This window comes from Ascaphus truei, chromosome 2 (assembly GCF_040206685.1).
Source record: "Ascaphus truei isolate aAscTru1 chromosome 2, aAscTru1.hap1, whole genome shotgun sequence".
In the NCBI taxonomy this organism is placed as follows: Eukaryota; Metazoa; Chordata; class Amphibia; order Anura; family Ascaphidae; genus Ascaphus; species Ascaphus truei.
Window position 1 is genome coordinate 32,948,319 of NC_134484.1, and position 21,565 is coordinate 32,969,883.

The 21,565-nt window shown below is 43.1% G+C and overlaps 1 protein-coding gene across 1 annotated transcript in view; it reads left to right on the top strand.

Moving 5' to 3' along the window:
• Positions 1 to 21,565, top strand: part of OC90 (otoconin 90) — an 80,029-nt gene that overhangs the window by 50,075 nt on the left and 8,389 nt on the right. The window contains exons 13-19 of the mRNA XM_075588463.1: positions 4,595 to 4,633; positions 5,024 to 5,062; positions 6,702 to 6,740; positions 8,145 to 8,183; positions 9,735 to 9,833; positions 14,954 to 15,128; positions 16,762 to 16,868. Of these exons, the coding sequence (XP_075444578.1) occupies positions 4,595 to 4,633; positions 5,024 to 5,062; positions 6,702 to 6,740; positions 8,145 to 8,183; positions 9,735 to 9,833; positions 14,954 to 15,128; positions 16,762 to 16,868 (537 nt within the window). The remainder of the gene's footprint in view (positions 1 to 4,594; positions 4,634 to 5,023; positions 5,063 to 6,701; positions 6,741 to 8,144; positions 8,184 to 9,734; positions 9,834 to 14,953; positions 15,129 to 16,761; positions 16,869 to 21,565) is intronic.

Genomic DNA, 21,565 nt, shown 5'->3' on the forward strand with positions numbered 1-21,565 from the left:
ACTTGGCACGTGGAGATACAGTGACTTGGCACGTGGAGATAAAGTAACAGCACATGGAGATACAGTGACTTGGCACATGGAGATACAGTGACTTGGCACATGGAGATACAGTGACTTGGCACATGGAGATACAGTGACTTGGCACATGGAGATACAGTGACTTGGCACATGGAGATACAGTGACTTGGCACATGGAGATACAGTGACTTGGCACATGGAGATACAGTGACTTGGCACATGAGATACAGTGACTTGGCACATGGAGATACAGTGACTTGGCACATGGAGATACAGTGACTTGGCACATGGAGATACAGTGACTTGGCACATGGAGATACAGTGACTTGGCACATGGAGATACAGTGACTTGGCACATGGAGATACAGTGACTTGGCACATGGAGATACAGTGACTTGGCACATGGAGATACAGTGACTTGGCACATGGAGATACAGTGACTTGGCACATGGAGATACAGTGACTTGGCACATGGAGATACAGTGACTTGGCACATGGAGATACAGTGACTTGGCACATGGAGATACAGTGACTTGGCACATGAGATACAGTGACTTGGCACATGAGATACAGTGATGTGGCACATGGAGATACAGTGACTTGGCACATCGAGATACAGTGACTTGGCACATGGAGATCCAGTGACTTGGCACATGGAGATACAGTGACTTGGCACATGGAGATACAGTGACTTGGCACATGGAGATACAGTGACTTGGCACATGAGATACAGTGACTTGGCACATGGGGATACAGTGACTTGGCACATGGAGATACAGTGACTTGGCACATGGAGATACAGTGACTTGGCACATGGAGATACAGTGACTTGGCACATGGAGATACAGTGACTTGGCACATGGAGATACAGTGACTTGGCACATGGAGATACAGTGACTTGGCACATGGACTTGGCACATGGAGATAGTGACTTGGCACATGAGATACAGTGACTTGGCACATGAGATACAGTGACTTGGCACATGGAGATACAGTGACTTGGCACATGGAGATACAGTGACTTGGCACATGGAGATACAGTGACTTGGCACATGAGATACAGTGACTTGGCACATGGAGATACAGTGACTTGGCACATGGAGATACAGTGACTTGGCACATGGAGATACAGTGACTTGGCACATGGAGATACAGTGACTTGGCACATGGAGATACAGTGACTTGGCACATGGAGATACAGTGACTTGGCACATGAGATACAGTGACTTGGCACATGAGATACAGTGACTTGGCACATGGAGATACAGTGACTTGGCACATGGAGATACAGTGACTTGGCACATGGAGATACAGTGACTTGGCACATGGAGATACAGTGACTTGGCACATGGAGATACAGTGACTTGGCACATGGAGATACAGTGACTTGGCACATGGAAATACAGTGACTTGGCACGTGAGATACAGTGACTTGGCACATGAGATACAGTGACTTGGCACATGAGATACAGTGACTTGGCACATGGAGATACAGTGACTTGTCACATGGAGATACAGTGACTTGTCACATGGAGATACAGTGACTTGTCACATGGAGATACACTGACAGCACATGGAGACACAGTGACAGCACATGGAGATACAGTGACTTGGCACATGGAGCTACAGTGACTTGGCACATGAGATACAGTGACTTGGCACATGGAGATACAGTGACTTGGCACATGGAGATACAGTGACTTGGCACATGGAGATGCAGTGACTTGGCACATGGAGATACAGTGACTTGGCACATGGAGATACAGTGACTTGGCACATGGAGATACAGTGACTTGGCACATGGAGATACAGTGACTTGGCACATGGAGATACAGTGACTTGGCACATGGAGGTACAGTGACTTGGCACATGGAGATACAGTGACTTGGCACATGGAGATACAGTGACTTGGAACATGGAGATACAGTGACTTGGCACATGGAGATACAGTGACTTGGCACATGGAGGTACAGTGACTTGGCACATGGAGATACAGTGACTTGGAACATGGAGATAGAGTGACTTGGCACATGAGATACAGTGACTTGGCACATGGAGGTACAGTGACTTGGCACATGGAGATACAGTGACTTGGCACATGGAGATACAGTGACTTGGCACATGGAGATACAGTGACTTGGCACATGGAAATACAGTGACTTGGCACATGGAGATACAGTGACTTGGCACATGGAGATACAGTGACTTGGCACATGGAGATACAGTGACCTGGCACATGGAGATACAGTGACTTGGCACATGGAGATACAGTGACTTGGCACATGGAGATACAGTGACTTGGCACATGGAGATACAGTGACTTGGCACATGGAGATACAGTGACTTGGCACATGGAGATACAGTGACTTGGCACATGGAGATACAGTGACTTGGCACATGGAGATACAGTGACTTGGCACATGAGATACAGTGACTTGGCACATGGAGATACAGTGATTTGGCACATGAGATACAGTGACTTGTCACATGGAGATACAGTGACTTGTCACATGGAGATACAGTGACAGCACATGGAGATACAGTGACTTGGCACATGGAGATACAGTGACAGCACATGGAGATACAGTGACTTGGCACATGAGATACAGTGACTTGGCACATGGAGATACAGTGACTTGGCACATGGAGATACAGTGACTTGGCACATGGAGATACAGTGACAGCACATGGAGATACAGTGACAGCACATGGAGATACAGTGACTTGGCACATGAGATACAGTGACTTGGCACATGAGATACAGTGACTTGGCACATGAGATACAGTGACTTGGCACATGAGATACAGTGACTTGGCACATGGAGATACAGTGACTTGGCACATGGAGATACAGTGACTTGGCACATGGAGATACAGTGACTTGGCACATGGAGATACAGTGACAGCACATGGAGATACAGTGACTTGGCACATGGAGATACAGTGACTTGTCACATGAGATACAGTGGACTTGGCACATGGAGATACAGTGACAGCACATGGATATACAGTGACTTGTCACATGAGATACAGTGACTTGTCACATGAGATACAGTGACGGCACATGAGATACAGTGACTTGGCACATGGAGATACAGTGACTTGGCACATGAGATACAGTGACTTGGCACATGAGATACAGTGACTTGGCACATGGAGATACAGTGACATGGCACATGGAGATACAGTGACTTGGCACATGGAGATACAGTGACTTGGCACATGGAGATACAGTGACTTGGCACATGGAGATACAGTGACAGCACATGGAGATACAGTGACAGCACATGGAGATACAGTGACTTGGCACATGGAGATACAGTGACAGCACATGGATATACAGTGACTTGTCACATGAGATACAGTGACTTGGCACATGGAGATACAGTGACTTGGCACATGAGATACTGTGACTTGGCACATGAGATAAAGTGACTTGGCACATGGAGATACAGTGACTTGGCACATGAGATACAGTGACTTGGCACATGGAGATACAGTGACTTGGCACATGGAGATACAGTGACTTGGCACATGGAGATACAGTGACTTGGCACATGGAGATACAGTGACTTGGCACATGAGATACAGTGACTTGGCACATGGAGATACAGTGACTTGTCACATGGAGATACAGTGACTTGGAACACGGAGATACAGTGACAGCACATGGAGATAAAGTGACTTGGCACATGGAGATACAGTGACAGCACATGGAGATACAGTGACTTGGCACATGGAGATACAGTGACATGGCACATGGAGATACAGTGACTTGGCACATGGAGATACAGTGACTTGGCACATGAGATACAGTGACTTGGCACATGGAGATACAGTGACTTGGCACATGAGATACAGTGACTTGGCACATGGAGATACAGTGACTTGGCACATGAGATACAGTGACTTGGCACATGGAGATACAGTGACTTGGCACATGAGATACAGTGACTTGGCACATGGAGATACAGTGACTTGGCACATGGAGATACAGTGACTTGGCACATGAGATACAGTGACTTGGCACATGGAGATACAGTGACTTGGCACATGAGATACAGTGACTTGGCACATGAGATACAGTGACTTGGCACATGGAGATACAGTGACTTGGCACATGGAGATACAGTGACTTGGCACATGGAGATACAGTGACTTGGCACATGAGATACAGTGACTTGGCACATGGAGATAAGGTGACTTGGCACATGGAGATACAGTGACTTGGAATACATATCATATACTGTAGCTTATGGCCACTTTTCTACTTATGAATCTGCTCCCCTTTCTTTAAAGGAAATTCACTATAAACACTTACAAAACCTCTGATACACATTCATTTTTTTCTGTGGCGCTGTAGAAAATTCAAGAAAGTGATTCAATTATAAGAATTTATTTGTGTATGAGAACAAGGTGTTCCCACAGTGCTAGGTAATGTCCAGCTTTTGTATACATATAGGGTGATTTACCTTTAACACGCGTGTGGGTAATGTCTTTAGTTTCATTTGACACAGCTCAATTTCTCAAATCTTTCAACTAAGTTAACTAAAGTTGTATCTTGTTCCCGTTTCAGGCACAACCCACAAAAACAGTATAACGCCTGAAGCTGAAAGTAAGTGTTGTATTTAGGAACTGCTCATAAGCAAATACACGTATTCGTTTATATGCCGTAGCAGGGCCACAGACAGATTTCCCGGGGCCCAGGACTTGAATTACCATTGCCCTCCCCATTTCAGCCGTATTGCAAACCCCCCATTTCACGCTTCGCAAGCCCCCTCTATTCCCCCCCCTCTTCCCATGTATTTCTCTCCCCTCCTCACTCCCTCGCTCCTTTCACTCTCCCTTCCCATCAATTACCCCACTCAATCCCTTCCCCCACCTCACCCCCTGTGATTTACCTTTAACACGCGTGTGGGTAATGTCTTTAGTTTCATTTGACACAGCTCAATTTCTCAAATCTTTCAACTAAGTTAACAAAAGTTTTTTTTTATTCCCGTTTCAGGCACAACCCACAAAAACAGTGTAACGCCTGTAGCTGAAAGTAAGTGTTGTATTTAGGAACTGCTCATAAGCAAATAAATGAATTAGTCTTGTAACCCATATTCCCCCCCCCCCCCAATCGCAGATAGGGTGCAAATGAGGGGAATCTATATGTATTACCAGGTGTGGCCTGAGCCTCCGCCAGTGAGAGCCTGGGGTGTTATCCTCTGGAACAATACTATATGGTGCAGCGCCTCCACCTGCAATGGCTCCCAGCAGAGCGGGAGTTGTTCCTCGCAGGACACATTCAAATGAACACATACACTGGATGTAAAATAGCAACGGTCTTTACTGTAACAACATGCAGACACTTCTCACTCTATAAACTCTTATCACTCTATAATACTGATGGCACAACTAACCAAAGCGCCAACGCAGGGCGCAACCCTCCACCGTGTCCCCACACCGTGTCCACTGTCCCACACCCAAACCCCAAGTGTGTGGTGATCGCGCGGTCCACAAGTATGAGGATGTTATAGATGGTGCACTTAGGTGTAGGGTTACCTGCCGAGCGCTCCTGCACTCGGACCAGCAGACAATCTTCACAAAGGCTCTGCCGCCGCGATGCCTTCCACGACGCTCCTCTGGGGCGATCCCACCCGGAGAGATATGACAGTCTCTGCACTGGCAGAGAGTGATTCACTGCAATCACTGGCCAGGATATTCCTCTTCCTGGCTGGACCCTCACTGGTCTGGGTTCTACAGGACCCTGTCCCTATCTAAGGGGAGTCCCTGTAGTAACCACAAGCTCAGGTGATTAGAGCCTAGCTGGGGCTTAAGGGGGATGTCTGGCCTAGTGTATGAGCTACTTGCTCTCTACACTTACCCACCCTCCCTTGTCTGTGTGCCAACTTCTTCTGCTTCCTCACTGGAGCACACAACAATGTATCTTTCCTCTCAGGGAAAGCTGTAAGCCCTATTGGCTCCCTGGTGTCAGGTGGCCTGTCTGCCTCTAAGCATTCTGGGGGCTGTAGTCCTCCATGGCTCTCTTTCCTATTGGGGCCGCATGCGCGATCCATAATGGCCGCCACTACTCTCCGCTGAGCCTGCGCAACCCTGTAATGGCCGCCGCATCGCCCTAACTGCGCATGCGCGACTGTGGGCCATCCCTGCACTGCAGAGCGCCTCTGCTGCCACTTCTTAACCAAAATGGCCGCCACATCGCTACTGCGCATGTGCGAACCTCCGCGACACAACCAAGATGGCGGCGCCCTGCCTCTGCCACCACCGGGAGCCCCCGCAGCAGCGAGGGTAAGGGGGACCAGGGGGGACCCTGCTACAGTTTATATGCAGTAGCAGGGCTGCAGACAGATTTCCCGAGGCCAGGACTTGAATTACGACCGCCTCCCCATGTCAGCCATCTTGCGAACCCCCCATTTCACGCCTTGCATGCCCCATCTATTTCCCCCCCTCTTCCAATGTATTTCTCTCCCCTCCTTCTCACTCCCTCTCTTCCTCACTCACATGCTCCGTCACTCTCCTTTCCCATCAATTACCCCACTCAATCCCTTCCGAACCCCTCACCCCCCGTGATTTACCTTTAACACTCGTTTGGGTAATGTCTGTAGTTTCATTTGACAACTCAATTTCTCAAATCTTTCAACTAAATTAACAAGAGTTTTATTTTGTTCCCGTTTCAGGCACAACCCACAAAAACAGTATAACGCCAATAGCTGAAAGTAAGTGTTATATTTAGGAACTGCTCATATACACGTATTCGTTTATATGCCGTAGACAAAGATTGATACCTGTCTTATGTTTTTCTAGTACACAGCATCCAGTCATTACTCACATGGGGTGATTATTACTAAGTGGTACAATGCTATAATACACCTACAGGTGCCAGTGGACATCTTGTGGCCCATTGAAGTGGGCAATAATAGTTACTTTCTGCTGTATCATCGTATATTGCGTTCCTTTTTTTTCATTCATTTTTAACTGAGACTTCAATTAATGCAGATGTTTACAAGATACTGTATGAGGATGAAGCAGTATAAGTTCACATGTCTGCAGCAGGGCTGATAATTGGCCTGTGACCACTCGCAGCCCTCCACCTCTCTTCTTCTCTTCAGAGGAGCTAGACGCCATTCTGCAGAAGTTGCAGCTTCTTCCTGCCCCCTCCACTCAACTCCACTGCTTCCTTCCAGTGTGCTGACTAGATCTGCCCCGCTCATCACCCCTATCATGAAACTAGTGTTCATGTGTACCAAAAAAAAGGGACAGATAGTGTCGGATTTTAAAAAAATGCTGCCTTTAGGCACTTACCTGGTGCCACCTTCATCCTCCAGTGCTTCACCGTCCCATTGCGATGCTGTGTGACGGCATGTTGCCGTTCCCACATAGCGCCCCCCCACCCAAATTTGACCTCCTAATGGAAGATTCGCCACTGGGGACAGGACATATATATTTTGCAGACCAGAAGGAAACAGCTGAATGGAGGTGTGGGAAGAAGCTCTAAATTACTGTGTGAGGCGTTTTCTCTGCACATAAGACTTGAGACAGTAGAAGCTACCGTATATTTAAAAAAAAGTACAGATTTCCCCTTCCACCAGACCTTAAGACTCCTCTACCCACTCAATGTCAGAGCTTGCTTTTGCCTGCCCCCTCCTTGCTAGACCCTGATTTCTGCCACCCACGTGCCAGATCCCGAATCCATTGCCCCTCCTCCATGCCAGTCCCTGAGTCCCTGCCACTTCTATCTCCGAGACCCTGACATCTCCATGCTGCTGGACACAAGTTTATCCCACACCTGGAACTGACTCTTCCCATTGACATAGACCATCCTGCAAATCTCTCTACCCTGCCCCCCCCCCACTCCTCTGATTACCTGGACCACTACTTCACAACTCTCACCCCCCCCCCCACACCTATGATTCCACCCAACATCAAACTTGCTCAAAAAATTCTAATCCCCGCATTGCGTTAAGTAACTAACTAGAGCTGGTCTTTGTTCTCAGGTAATCTAAAATTGGCATGAAGCGAAACAAATGTATTATTTTTTTTTCCTATTCATTTTCTTTAGAATCTGAACCTTATATGGTACTATATTTCCATCATTTTAAACTATGTTGACATTTTTTCAGGCTCTACCCACAAAAGCAACACAACTCCTACATCCAAAAGTAAGTATAATTGGTCATTGAATATAACCAAATGTACATTTTTCCTAAAAAAGAGAGAGAGAGGGAAAAAAAATTAAGCTAATTTTCAATGCAGTCTTAAATATACAGTAGGTACTATATTCAGAGTTTCTGTTGTCATTTGTTTTTACAAGAAAGTAATCACATACAGTACACACCTCAGAGGCATTTACATACCGTGGTATCTATTTCCATTGACATCTCTTTCGCTAACCTCTTCTCAGTCACAATGCACTGTACATCATAAGAAAATAATTGCATGTAGTGATCTATTATAATAGGTCAATGTTGTACACGGCTGTAATTTGTGCTTAGCCATCCAGATTTCAAAACATTAATGGCAAGATCATTCATGTGATATTAAAAATATTTACTGAGAGACACAGGAGCACATTATGTGCTTTACTTTCAGTGCAACTACTGGCCTCAGTCCCATTGGAGTTGTAGTGCAGTATTACCTAGTAATTGCAAGCACAGGTGTAGCAAGACTTACTGTCCTTGGCACTGCAGACAAGGAAGCAAAAGTCAGCGGCTCCGGGACAGTGTCTACCGCGATCGCGCTGCGGGGGTTCCCTGTTTCTGAATTTCTGGATGGGATCCCCCACCGCATTAATCCTTCACCGTGACTGTGTGTGGCACCGAAGACAGTAACTCTTGGTACAGTACATCTGTAAAATAAGTAAAACACAAATTCTGTAGAAATTGCAAGTGAGTTTTCTATAGTGGTATTTGAGCCATTGGCAAACTTAGTAGGCAAGCCAAATCCTGTGTGGATGAGAACAACCCTCCCCCTATTCTGCCTGTAAATGCCTCCCCTCCCCACTTCGTCTTCCTAGAACATATCAAACAAAGTGTCCTCCTCCTTCTCTTGCACCTATCTCTAGGATGGGCCTTCAAATACATCTGAACTCTAAAGAAATTTCAGCCCAAATCATCCAGGCTCCATTCATACACAATATTTCCTCTTTGAGTAGTAATGGCACCCACACAACCTTAATATACCTCATTCTGAGGATTAGCACACCAGGAACCTTAAAATCTCCATATGTACCTCCACCTAGTTCTGCAAATAACATGTACATTCTTAGGGGCCTGCTGGAATATAGAAATAGTTCACCTGAGATATGACAACTAGCCATCCAGTGACTTCTTCCCATCCAAGTTCTATGCATTATTTGTGCTTGATTAGGTTAGTGTCCATAAAAATAGAAGCACAGAAAATATATTGATACCCCAATTAGTGGATTCCATGTTGCTGTCTCTAACACCCCCATATGTTTGTCTTCTCCAACCCTTTAACTATCATTAGGATTGATGTTTGCCTTCACTTTGCATAATATGGGATTTTTCTTTTCTAATCGTGGTTCCTACTGCATGAGGATCTCAATAGAAACTGGGAACATACTTAAAACATTTTTTGCATTTCAACTTTGGGGCAGAATGTATCTCATGGTCGAAAACTCATTAAAATGAATTTCTTTGAGAAAAACTCTTACAAAAAATGTTTAATGTAACATGAAATATGATCTGCAGAGACGGGTTTTAAAATGGGAGAAGAAAGTACAGTTCATTCTGCTGTATTCCCAGTAACCACTGCGACAGAAAATGAAAATGAAGAATATGTAGAAAAAGGTGAGTGCAGAATGCTCCTTGTTGGTTGTGAAGTTCAAATAGACCAAGAATATTAAAAGTAACAAACGACTGTGATAAAAAAAATTAACATGTGACTTAAATTCTGCTTTTTCTGGTCACCCATTGGCTTGTAAAGAGTGCAGTCCGCTACTCTTCCTCCGAGACATCTGTTTTAAGGTCTGGTCAGGGTTTACTGAATATCCCCTCTCTAGATTTGACTTGATGATCCCTCTATGGATACGTTTAGATACAAATAAAGAGTCTTTGTAATCTTGATTGCCCCCAATCCTGAGGCAAATCTATGTCTCCCTCATCTGAAAGTTCACTAATTAGTTGCCCTAACTATATTCCGAACAATAGATTTCCTTCAAAGGGCATATAACACCACACGCTTTCAGCCACAATACCCTCCTAGGACATTGTATATAATGTCATTTTCTAGGCTGAAAGCCTAGTGAATTCCATTGAGGAATCGCATATTGATCCATGAAGGATGTTTCTAAATTGTCATCTCCACGGGAACTGTGCTGTCCCAAATATAATTCCCTTCAACTCTTCGGTGTGCCAGGGCGACCAACTTCTGTACATTCTTTACTTTCAAGCATGCACATTTATTTAGTTGGTATAATAGTAAAAAAAAATATATATTTATTTGTAATCAGGAATCACCAAGGAGGCTTTGATAAACCACTTAATGTGTGAAACATGTAAGTCCTTGGTGATGCCTGATTATAAATAAATATATATATTTACTATTATTCCAACCTGACTCCCTGGCTGTGCGCTGCTGATATTTTGCTTCAACCTATCTGGATTTGTTTACATGCGACTGGTCGCGCCAGAAAAGGACAGCGTGAGAACTCAAGGAGTGGGTGAGGATTCATACTTTATTCAACAATAAGGACTGATTCAAGAAAGAAACAAGCGAGTCATTTTGTCTTATCAGAACAAAAAAATGATAAACAGCACTCACAAAAGTCAGTTACAGTGCAGGGTGCCAAGGACAAAAGGGGACCCAACTCCTCTAACAATAATACACACTAATCCAAAAAAAATGTCCAGCACTCACTGTCTATAGAAATCAGAATCCAAGAATGGGATAATTCCAAAAAGCATATTTTAATATATACACAAGAGAACCTATAACAGAACCTTGTACCCTACATCCAATAAAGTGAAATAGCAATATGTAAAAGCATAGGTATAACAGTGGGGGGATAAAGGGAGAGGGGGGGAGAAGGAAACAAAATAAAGGTGACAAGACAATACACAGGTGGGTACACTGAGGGGAAAACAACAGGGGGGCAACGTTTCGGGGAACACCCCATCTTCAGGCCCGTTCCCCCTCGCTCCAGAGTAACAGAGGGGTACTTCCCTGTCCCCACGACGTGACGTCACTCTGCCTTTAAAACTCCTCCGGTTCTGTGCAGTGTCTCACAGACGCCCTTTGCATATGAGAGGAGCAGGACTTTTGAACATACATACAGATTGCCTGTGGTTTGCTTTTTGTCCATATTATTGCCTTTATATATTTGCTCTGCTCCCTCTGGGAATTATACTATATATATATATATATATATATATATATATATATCTCAATTGCCATATAGCAAAGTTTATTTATCTTTAAATTTGTGTGGGGGCTGTTCAGTCTTTTTTGGGGGCTTGACACTGTTTCTGTGGGTTGTGGGGACAGCGAAGTACCCCTCTGTTGCTCTGGAGCGAGGGGGAATGGGCCTGACGAAGGGGTGTTCACCGAAACATTGCCCCCCTGTTTTTCCCCTCAGTGTACCCACCTGTGTATTGTCTTGTCCCCTTTATTTTGTTTCCTTCCCCCCCCCCCTCTCCCTTTATCCCCCCACTGTTATACGTATGCTTTTACATATTGCTATTTCACTTTATTGGATGTAGGGTACGAGGTTCTGTTATAGGTTCTCTTGTGTATATATTAAAATATGCTTTTTGGAATTATCCCATTCTTGGTTTCTGATTTCTATAGACTGTGAGTGCTGGACATTTTTTTTGGATTAGTGCCATTTTGTCTTATGTTATCATTGCTATACCTCCAAGGAGATTGCTACAGTGTGGGACACTAATACTGATTGCTACCTTTAGGAGGGCTAATTACAGTTAACAAGACTACGCCCTTATCATTTCACCCACTCTAAAATCAAGAGTTTCTCTTTCTTTGTCGGTCCTATATTGGACACTTGCAATTAACATTGGATTTCCTAACGATTTGAGCACCCAATATCTTCTCTTTGAACTTATGATGAAAAATACATGGTTATATTAAGTGAAAAGGGTTAATACATTTATATATGAAGATATTGCATGAACAATTAAAGATAGAATAATTTGTAGGCGTATGGAACAGTTACAGACCAGATTAAAATGTGAGGCAGCTGAAGTCTTGAAAGAATGTAGCCTGGTGGCGGCTTTGAGTGTCTCCGGTAGGTTGTTCCAGTTGTGAGGTGCATGGTAAGAGGAGGAGCGGCCGGATACTTTGTTGAACCTTGGAGCCATGCAATGTCCCTTGGAGTCAGATCTCGGGGAATAGACTGCTTCATGTTTGGTCTATATCATTGTCTAACTTACCAAACCCTGAGAGCTGCTGATCTATAATTTTCTTTACCCCAGTCGCTTACTTTAAAAGCTGAAGGTCTACCCTTTAACATTTTTCCCCTTCTCGTATTTACAAACATATGTGTGTGCATTTCAATTGCGTGTAGATTTGTGAGTATATTTAATTGCCTTAAGTGAATGTAAAATTGTGCCCTACAGATGTAGCGAGACTCACTGTCTCCAGTGCAGTGGCTGAGAAAGCTTAAAGCCGCGGCTCCGGAGATGGTACTGCGGGCACCACCCGCCGGCTCTGGTGCCGAAAACAGTACATCTTGCTACATCTGTACCTTTCAGATGGCAATTAGAAGTAGTTCACTTTTTGTAGTTAGTCTTAAGAGGACCTGCTTATTTGGAGTGAGCCTAGCTCAGACAAATCAGAATTTATTTTTTTCATCCAGTAAGCACACATATGACTAATTTAAGCACTTAGGTGAAGTCTGACAGACGAAGGGTCTCAGAAGGAAATCGATAGCCCAAAATCACGGATGTTATCACTACGGGATGTTGGGAGCGGTGGGATAGTCAAACTTTACTAGTACCCCAGCACGGCTCAGACACATATTTACCCAGTCAGTAATTATTTGGTAAGCATGGGTTATTTAGACTATGTTTGTATTTTTTTCTTGACATCCCTAAACATGGAATTACCCACTGTCTTATGTTGCAAGTCAGTTAAACAAAGCGTAACCTGAAAACTACACTGACTTAATAGTTTGAGAGCAAAACCCTGGTTTTAATCTCATGCCAGCCTTGCCTTGAAGAGCTACTTTTTCATCCTTACATTTATGGCAAATCAGTGTTTGTCATTTATGGCACAGTACTTAGTAATGGTTACCGTATTAAATATTATCAATAATATTGACGATACTTTTATACAAGGTCAACAAGGTCAGCAATGCTGTATATCAAAATGTATGGATAATGACAAATCCATGCCCCAGTGAACAAACTCATTTTTTGATGCTGCCTGGGGCACTGGAAGATAGTTAAAGTTATATAGCTAACACTAGGTCTCAAATGAAAGTATGTCTTACCACTACTGTATTACTGTAAACGCATTGAGTGTCTCTTCCCTAAGTTTCCAGCATTCAAATATTGGTTGTTGCAAAATGACGGTTTAATATAACTAATATGTTGGTTATTTCTGTGAAGAATTTAATTAGTCAAAAATAATAATTTTATCAAGAATTTGCAAGCAATTTAGGTTATGAGCAATTTAGTTTATTACCCCATAAACGTCAGCTAGTTCCTAAATTTAGTACTAGAGGAAAGCTAAATTCAAATATTGATACATTTTGATACATACTGTATACAAACCTGTTCAGTTAAGATGTAGCATCCCAGTTGGAAAACATACAACAAACTAAATGGGAATTTTGCAGCCTTATTAAAAGGAGGACGATAAAGATGATTGAGAAGCGGCATGTAATTAATCACAGAATCAGGATAAGGTGAAATGGTGGATGAGATAAAGGACAGAAAATCCATTACATGGCATTTTGATTACAATCGAATGTTTGGGCTGAGCTGGAAATTGCATTTGTATATACAGTACTGTGACAGGAAAAGGGAACCTATCACTCTGGCATACAGCCATAAGATATACAGTGTGACTGAGCAAGTCCTTGATTTCCAACATACCTGGGTATGTTGGCTGATCATTGAAACCCAGGTGTACTTATTTACCTGATTAAGGTATTTCTACATAAACAAGGGGTCTGATCTGACAGTCTCTAGCCAGCTGAAGGGTTGTGAGGAACACCCTTGTGATATTGCTGCTGTTCTTTGGGCTGCTGAATGAAAGTTGATTCATTTTACAACGCTGCTTCCTGTATCTCTTGTTGTTTGCAAACAAGGGTTTGTTGATAATGAGAAGTTTATTGCATAGTATGATCATACACATTCAAAAGTCTATAAGGCTCTCGGCCAGGGGAGGGCTCAAGCAGGCTTCATATACACTTTAGATTCATTTGTCTTAAATAGGTTACTAAGCAGAATAAAATAGCCACTCCTTAATTCTTAAACCAATCGTCTATAGATCATTAAAACCTGGTTAAAACTAGATTAAAACAGTTCACTACAGAAACCAGGCACTTCTTGTTACCAGGACTGTGGGCATTACTTCAGACAGTTGTAAATCTACTGTGAGCAAATCACATTCAAACCACACACTCATTCTTACACACACAATGGAGACTGAAAACATAACAGACAAAATGGAAACAGAACATCGCCTTCAATCCTTCTCCAGAGACCCCCGCAGTCCATTTCAGTAATATATTAATTTCACCAGTATACTGATTTCAGCAATATTACTTCATCACTCTGTATACCATGCTCTTACATGCACTCCACATCTACTGATGTGCTGTATTTAAGAGAACTTAAAAATGCAGAGCTTTCTAGGATACCCAACTACTACTGTAAGGACACATCTCTGAAAGCAGGGCACACAGAAAAAGATACAAGGAAATAACGTTTCTACTGTATTCAAGTCTGTGACAGGTTTACCTTTTATCAACTGAGAGAGGATGGGGATGAGAAGATGGAGCTTCCTCTCCTTGGAGAAATGCTGTTTTGCTTGACTGGCCGATGCCCTGAAGAATTTGAATCTTATGGCTGCTACTGTGGCCAAGAAGGGAAAGGATATCCAACAGATATATTGGACAGGTACAGTACTGGGTGCCATGCATACAGCAATATACCAACATTAAATTAATACACTTTTCCATCTCCTAGTATTTGTGTTTTGCGATAAGAATGTATATTATTGTTCAAGGGTGTTGTTTAAAAACATCCACTTATAAGGCTGGTATTATACTAAGCGCTGGCATGCGTGCAAGCCAATGATAAATACCGGTCTCCCTATGTCAGTTTATCCAGTGCCGACGCGCGCACGGCAGACAGCGTTGGCGTGGCAGCTGTGTGGAAATACGAAGATATTTGTAGTTTCGAGTGGCTGCCGTGCCACGTGACGCTGTGAGCCAATCACAGTGCGGCCTACCATTGTGACGCATTGGCCACGCCTCCAAGCTGCGCGCATCACCGTTTGGCCTAAAGGCACAAAACGCGCGTGCCACGTGGACATGTAACGCCGTGCGCACGCCTGCACTTACTATATTACATGCCTAAAACTCTGACAAATAATAAACCAGTTTAATTTTGCTACATTATTGGAAGACATGCTCTAACATATGGAAGTATTTCTAAAGACTTCTTCATATGTCTTATGTTTTTTTTTTACATTTTAGCTTTAGTGTGTATATTGATTGATTGGGTTAAAGCAGCACAACATGTGAAATCTTATGGGGTTTTTTTTTGTTTTATTTTAAATGAATCAATTCTGTAGTATTAGATAATACTGTGTTTATATTATTATTATTATTATTATTCAACTCAATGCAATTTTTAATGACTTTTAAAGCATCCTTTGATTTCAATAGCAGGTTTTAGCCGCCTCCGCAGCAGTGCAAGATCTTTGTAACGCTTTCCTGTTTGTGATTACTTTGTTGCCAATATTCCCAGCAGTTTGAGCTGCAAACTGTAACAATAAATGATGTTACCGTAGTAATATAAGGATACATTGTAGCTGCTGCGTTGCACTGACTTAAGCAGCCATTACGTTAGTCCCACAATCAGGATTTATACATATTTCTAACAGGAGCAGCTCAGGTAAGAATGTAGAATGATACATTTTCACATGCTTTGCATATTAATATAAGAAAAAGAAAAGAAAAAAAATGGGGGAATGTAGTATTGCTGCTTTAATCTTTTCTTGTTTGAAATGTAGGCAACATGTATCAATGTACTCTCCAAAAATGCGCATCTGCATCAATTTAAGAGCAGCGACATATGTATGAATCCTTGTACTCTTACATTTGGTGCAGGTCTTTGAGCAGGGGCTAATGCCTCAGAAACCTGGCGGACTTTATTTCCTAATATTGCGCTAACTTGCTCCTAACTTAATTCCTCCTATAACTACTCCCCAAAATAAAGGGCGTGCATGTGGAGCAAAATAGGGGCAAAATATTAAGCAAAGCACCATCACACATTGACGCAGAATAAAACGATGCAGTTTGCACCTGTTTTGGAGCAATGCACAAGTTTGTCTCACTGGATACATATCCCCCTAAGTATATTTAGTCAGCCTCTCTCCCTCAGCTACACTGCTATACGTAGCTAAAGATGTATGGTATCAGTACTATGTGCATATGTTCCCATGTTTGTAAATGTCAATAAGCCACACACAATATACATTTTATAAACAATATTATTGATTATAAAACCTGTTGTTTTTTGTTAGCTGCTGTTTCTCCCATCAGTGCTGTATGGAGCATTTGAAGAAATTAGGCTGCCAACCAGAGAGCAGTTTAAGGTCAGAGGTTGTGTGTGTGGACCACAAACCAACATGTAAGTGGATTTTATAAAGGATAGTTGTATATTTATTATCTAGTGAGCTTTATTTTCTGAGGATACCATAATAATCACCAAATAGTCTCAATTTAAGGCGTATCTTTTGGTCCAAAGTACTCTTTTTTGCATTTGTAACTATAAATGAAGGGCACCGTCCAGGCTCAAAGCTTAGGGGTCAGATGTAAGAATGTAAATGGATTAGAGTTTTTGAGGAAAGGGTGACCTGTAACGAAAGACGATAACACATTGGCCCGGATTCACTCAACTCTGTTAAACTTGAGTTAATATCACAACCAGTAAAAGAAAAAAGCGTGTGTTCAGAAATATGGCTTTGTTAACCAACATTTCTAGATTAATAAAATGTGTGTGATATAAAACAAAATAATAAATAATGTGATAATGTAGTCATTTAACACTTGTGTTAAAATAGCGTTACAACCCCTTGCTTGGGGGTATAGTATGTGTTAGGATTTATTCAAAAATATATTTGCTTATAAATCATCTTAAAAGCAAAAACAAGATCAATGCACATTCCAATTCACAAAAAAACAACATTTAATCAGTATGAATGCTTTCTTATTACTTAGAGCTGCATACAAGTCTGCACCGTTTAGCTATAGTATTTCTAATATTTCATTAAAACTGGCGTTTTAGGTACATATTTTGGTACAGTATGATAAGCTTGCTCACCAAGCCCAGGCAACTCCTGATCAGACGAGCCCTACTGTACCTTCCAATTTAATTCTCTTTACTGGCTATACACCTCTTTAACCCCGGCTGTGCTGAAAAGCTGTGTAATACAGCAGGCATAAGCTTATAGGGATCCATTTTAAAATGGATAAGAAGAAGAGTGAAACACTGTGCTAATTTGCATGTCATTACCCAGAATCCATGGCTGCAGTGGAAGCACTGTTTGCGAAGCGATAATGGGGAAAGGCAGGGTTGCTGACCTGTCTGAGACATGCAGATGCACCACAAGTGGTATTTTTAATTATTGTACAATTTAATTCTCTTGAATTTTAAGAGCGGTACTGTAGGAGGAATACAGCTCAAGGACATGGTATAAAGTTATTAATTTAGAAGTTGGGACTTGGCAGCCGAGAAAGATGACTGCTAGAGCTGCGCCAACAGCTCTCTTTAGCCTTAGGCTGCGCTTATAGTGCCAGCGACGGTGACGCAACATCACGTAAAAACAAATGCATTGTCGCCATCGCTTTTAGTGCACGTGACGGCGACGGAGTGACGGTACTACCAGAAATATAGTAGTCACTGATATTTGATTTTTTTCGGGAGCGGTCTCCCCATGCGGCCAATCGGGATCTTCTCCGTGCCCCTGCCCTCCCTTTTTATGACGTCAGCCAGCGACGTCGCCTAAACTTCAAATACAACTCATCGCAATGGCGACGGCTGATGTCATCGGTTGCTTTGCCGGCTGTATAAGCGCAGCCTTAGGCTGGGGCCATAGAGGGGGTAGCAGGGCTGAGGCGCCTGCTGAAATCTGCGCGATTTCATGCCCATGCAGGCGAGCCAGCGGGCGCGATCGGGAGGCGGGGGGAGACTAAGGGAGGCGGGGCAGAGACGTCGCTGGGCCAATCGCTCGCGACGCACCTACATCAACGTCACTGCGCTGTGACGTTGACGCTGCTCCGCGCTGATTGGATGTTTTCAGCAGACAGCGCTCTTAAAAACAGTTTGGCTGTCGGCTGAAAAATCCAGCGCCTCAGCACACCTGCGGACGCTCGCGTGAGCCCCCTCTAAAGACATCCTCATGGAGGATGCAGGGGCTCAGCGTGGAGCATCCGCATGGCTCAGCACGGCTTGTCCTTCTATGGACTCAGCCTTAGAAGCGGGCTCTGGAGAGTCAGAGCTCCAACACCAAGGCTAGGTAGCAACATAGACTCACTGGCTTAGCAATGGGGGGAAGTGTCACCATTTCCCCTGCTCCCTGGAGGCAACAGGAGCGACTGAACCGGGAAGGCCCAAGATGAGGTTAGAGGCAGAAGCACTGGGGCCGCGAAATCCACACTACGCCCCGCAATGCGCCGTGCACCACTTCAGGCAGCGCCCTGCACACAGTGGATCCCATACGGTGCCACCTAACCGATCGGAGACCCAACGCAGTGCACAGCTGAGAGGTGCAGAAACACGTCTCCACAGGCGTCAGCGAGAGTGGAGATATCCTTACCGCCAGTACCCGAGTTATCTGTTGGTAGCCTGGAGGGGCGGTCAATTGGGGACAGCTGCTTTCGCACACATCCTCCATGTTCGGTGCGGATAGCAGTGACCCCAACTGTGGATGAGAGGTGCAGGCAGAAAAGGACTGATGAGGCTGAAAAGAGTGAAGAGGCCCCAGATTCTATACAACACGCAAGGGGTTTACACAACCTGGAGGCCATTTTAGGACTTAATTCGCGATTACAAATACAATGTGGCCTGTAGAAATCCTGGATTAGAACAATGCCATTAGTTCTCTGAGTCTGTAACTAAGCCAAGCCGACTGGGGTTCCAGGAAATAGCTATATGTTGGAAAATATGAAGACATAGAATGCCACAGCAATAAAACAAAACAAGCATCCACTCTTTATGCTATTAATGGTTTTCTGGAACATTCTCTATGCAATAATCACTTCTTAAATGTTTGTAAGGTATACATCACAAAGAATGACAGGCCTGTCTGAGAAGTCTGTTTTTGTGCTTCTTATTCTCTGTCTTACCCCTTATTATCAATGGGGAAGTACTTTCAGAGTACCAACATAAATATGCCTATTAGCAAAGACTCGAAAAAGCAGAGAAGAATCCCCCCACCCCCCACTTTTAGCACGTTATCAGAGGAGGCTTTATCCACTGAAGAACAGGTACTGCCAGACATGGATAAAGACATCGCTGATAAAGTCCTGGGCTTACTGTCTACCATGCTAGACAGAAGATTTGCTGACCTGAAAGACGACTTAAAAGAAATTAAACAAGAACTGTTAAAACAACAAACGAGTTTTGCCGAGGTTCAGAAGAGGATCTCGAGCAGCAAATCTACTATCGAAACACACTCGTAAATGCTTGAAAAACGTACTAAAGATAATGCAGATCTCAATACCAAAGTAAAGTATATGATCTGGAAAATAGATTGAGATGAAACATCATTAGGATAATAGGAGTGCCAGAGTCAGTAAAGGCAAATGAGCTGCTAAGCTTCATCTCCTCAAAGCTCCCTTCTCTGCTTTGCACCGAGCCAACAACCATACCTTTCCATTTGGAGAGAATACACTGGCTCGGTCCTCAAAAAATGAAGAGGGGAGCACCCAAAATCAACACCCATAATTTCCAAATTTCTGGACTTCTGCGGAAAAGATTACAGTCTTAAAGCTGCAGATCATATATATGATTAATAATTATAATTATAGATCAAGCAATATCCTACATGTTCTTTTTTTTTAATAAATCAGTTCTGTACTATGAGAAAATACTCGTAACATTTTTTTTTTTAAAACGGTGAATTACATTTTAATGAATTCTAATGTAACAAGCATTTTTGTTTCTATAGCAACCATTTACAAAGTCACATCTCCTTCCTCTTCTGAAACAGGCTCTGGCACACCCCTTTTTGAGCTCTGCCCTCTCTCTAGTAGTGCAACAATTTTATCTAGTGACGGCCTGGTCACATGATCTTCCCCACAGAACTTTACATCTTTGGTCCCCTTCTGCTGCACTGACATTTAGTGAACCCCCCAGTCGAATTTTCGCCTATCGATCACAGGAGAACGGATCAATCGGCAACTTAGTAATTACTTATCATCGTGTGGATTGTATTGATGCACATATTAGAGAGATTTTTTTTTTTTTATTTTAAATAAAATAAACTGGCAGCTTGGAATACTGCTTTAAGAACGTTCCATCAGCACCAAGAAGTGACCTTTGCAAATAATAAGATCCTAATATAAAATTTCCAGACTTTGCCATTGACCTAAGAAGAGAAAAAAGTTTCAAGAAGTTTGCTTAGACATTGCAAAAAAGTGCATGAAATTTGCTCTCATCTATCCAGCACAAATGAAAATATTCGTCACGGACAAGCAAGAACTTTCAAAACACCAAAGACAGCACAAGATTACCTCACAAGCCTCATGGATGACTACCTCGTGGATGACTACTCTGCCCTACAAACAAGGGACACAAAGTATAAATCACTTGAGACTAAACTTTTCCAGATTGTTCTCTAACCTCAACTTGCAAAGCTTCAAAATGTATTAGATCTTTCTCTCTGGGGAATACAAGAGCTGAATGCATACTAACTATGGTCTTCATCAAGGACCCCTGGACCTCCCAATGAGACCTTGGGAGGGGGACATGGCCAGAATATGGTTTGACATGCTCCCTGCTTTTAAAGTCTATGTTGTTATACTGTTACATTTTCAGTTCTAGGTTAAAAGGCTGAAAAGTTATTGTGTATATTTGTGAAAGGTTGCGTCCCAGCCTTTATTTAAAGAAGCAGTAGCATCAGACCCTGGGAAGAATGAAAGAGGCTTTTGCTGTTCTCTGAACCTTCTTTTTATTAGGTATTCCACATTCAGGTGTACAACAACCAGTTACCCCAGCGTGATGTCTCCATACAGAGAGTAGCCAGCAATATCTGCATTAGAAAGTTTGCATCCTTTAACTGAAGTTCCACAGACATCCTCATATCACATAGCAGCCACAAGGCG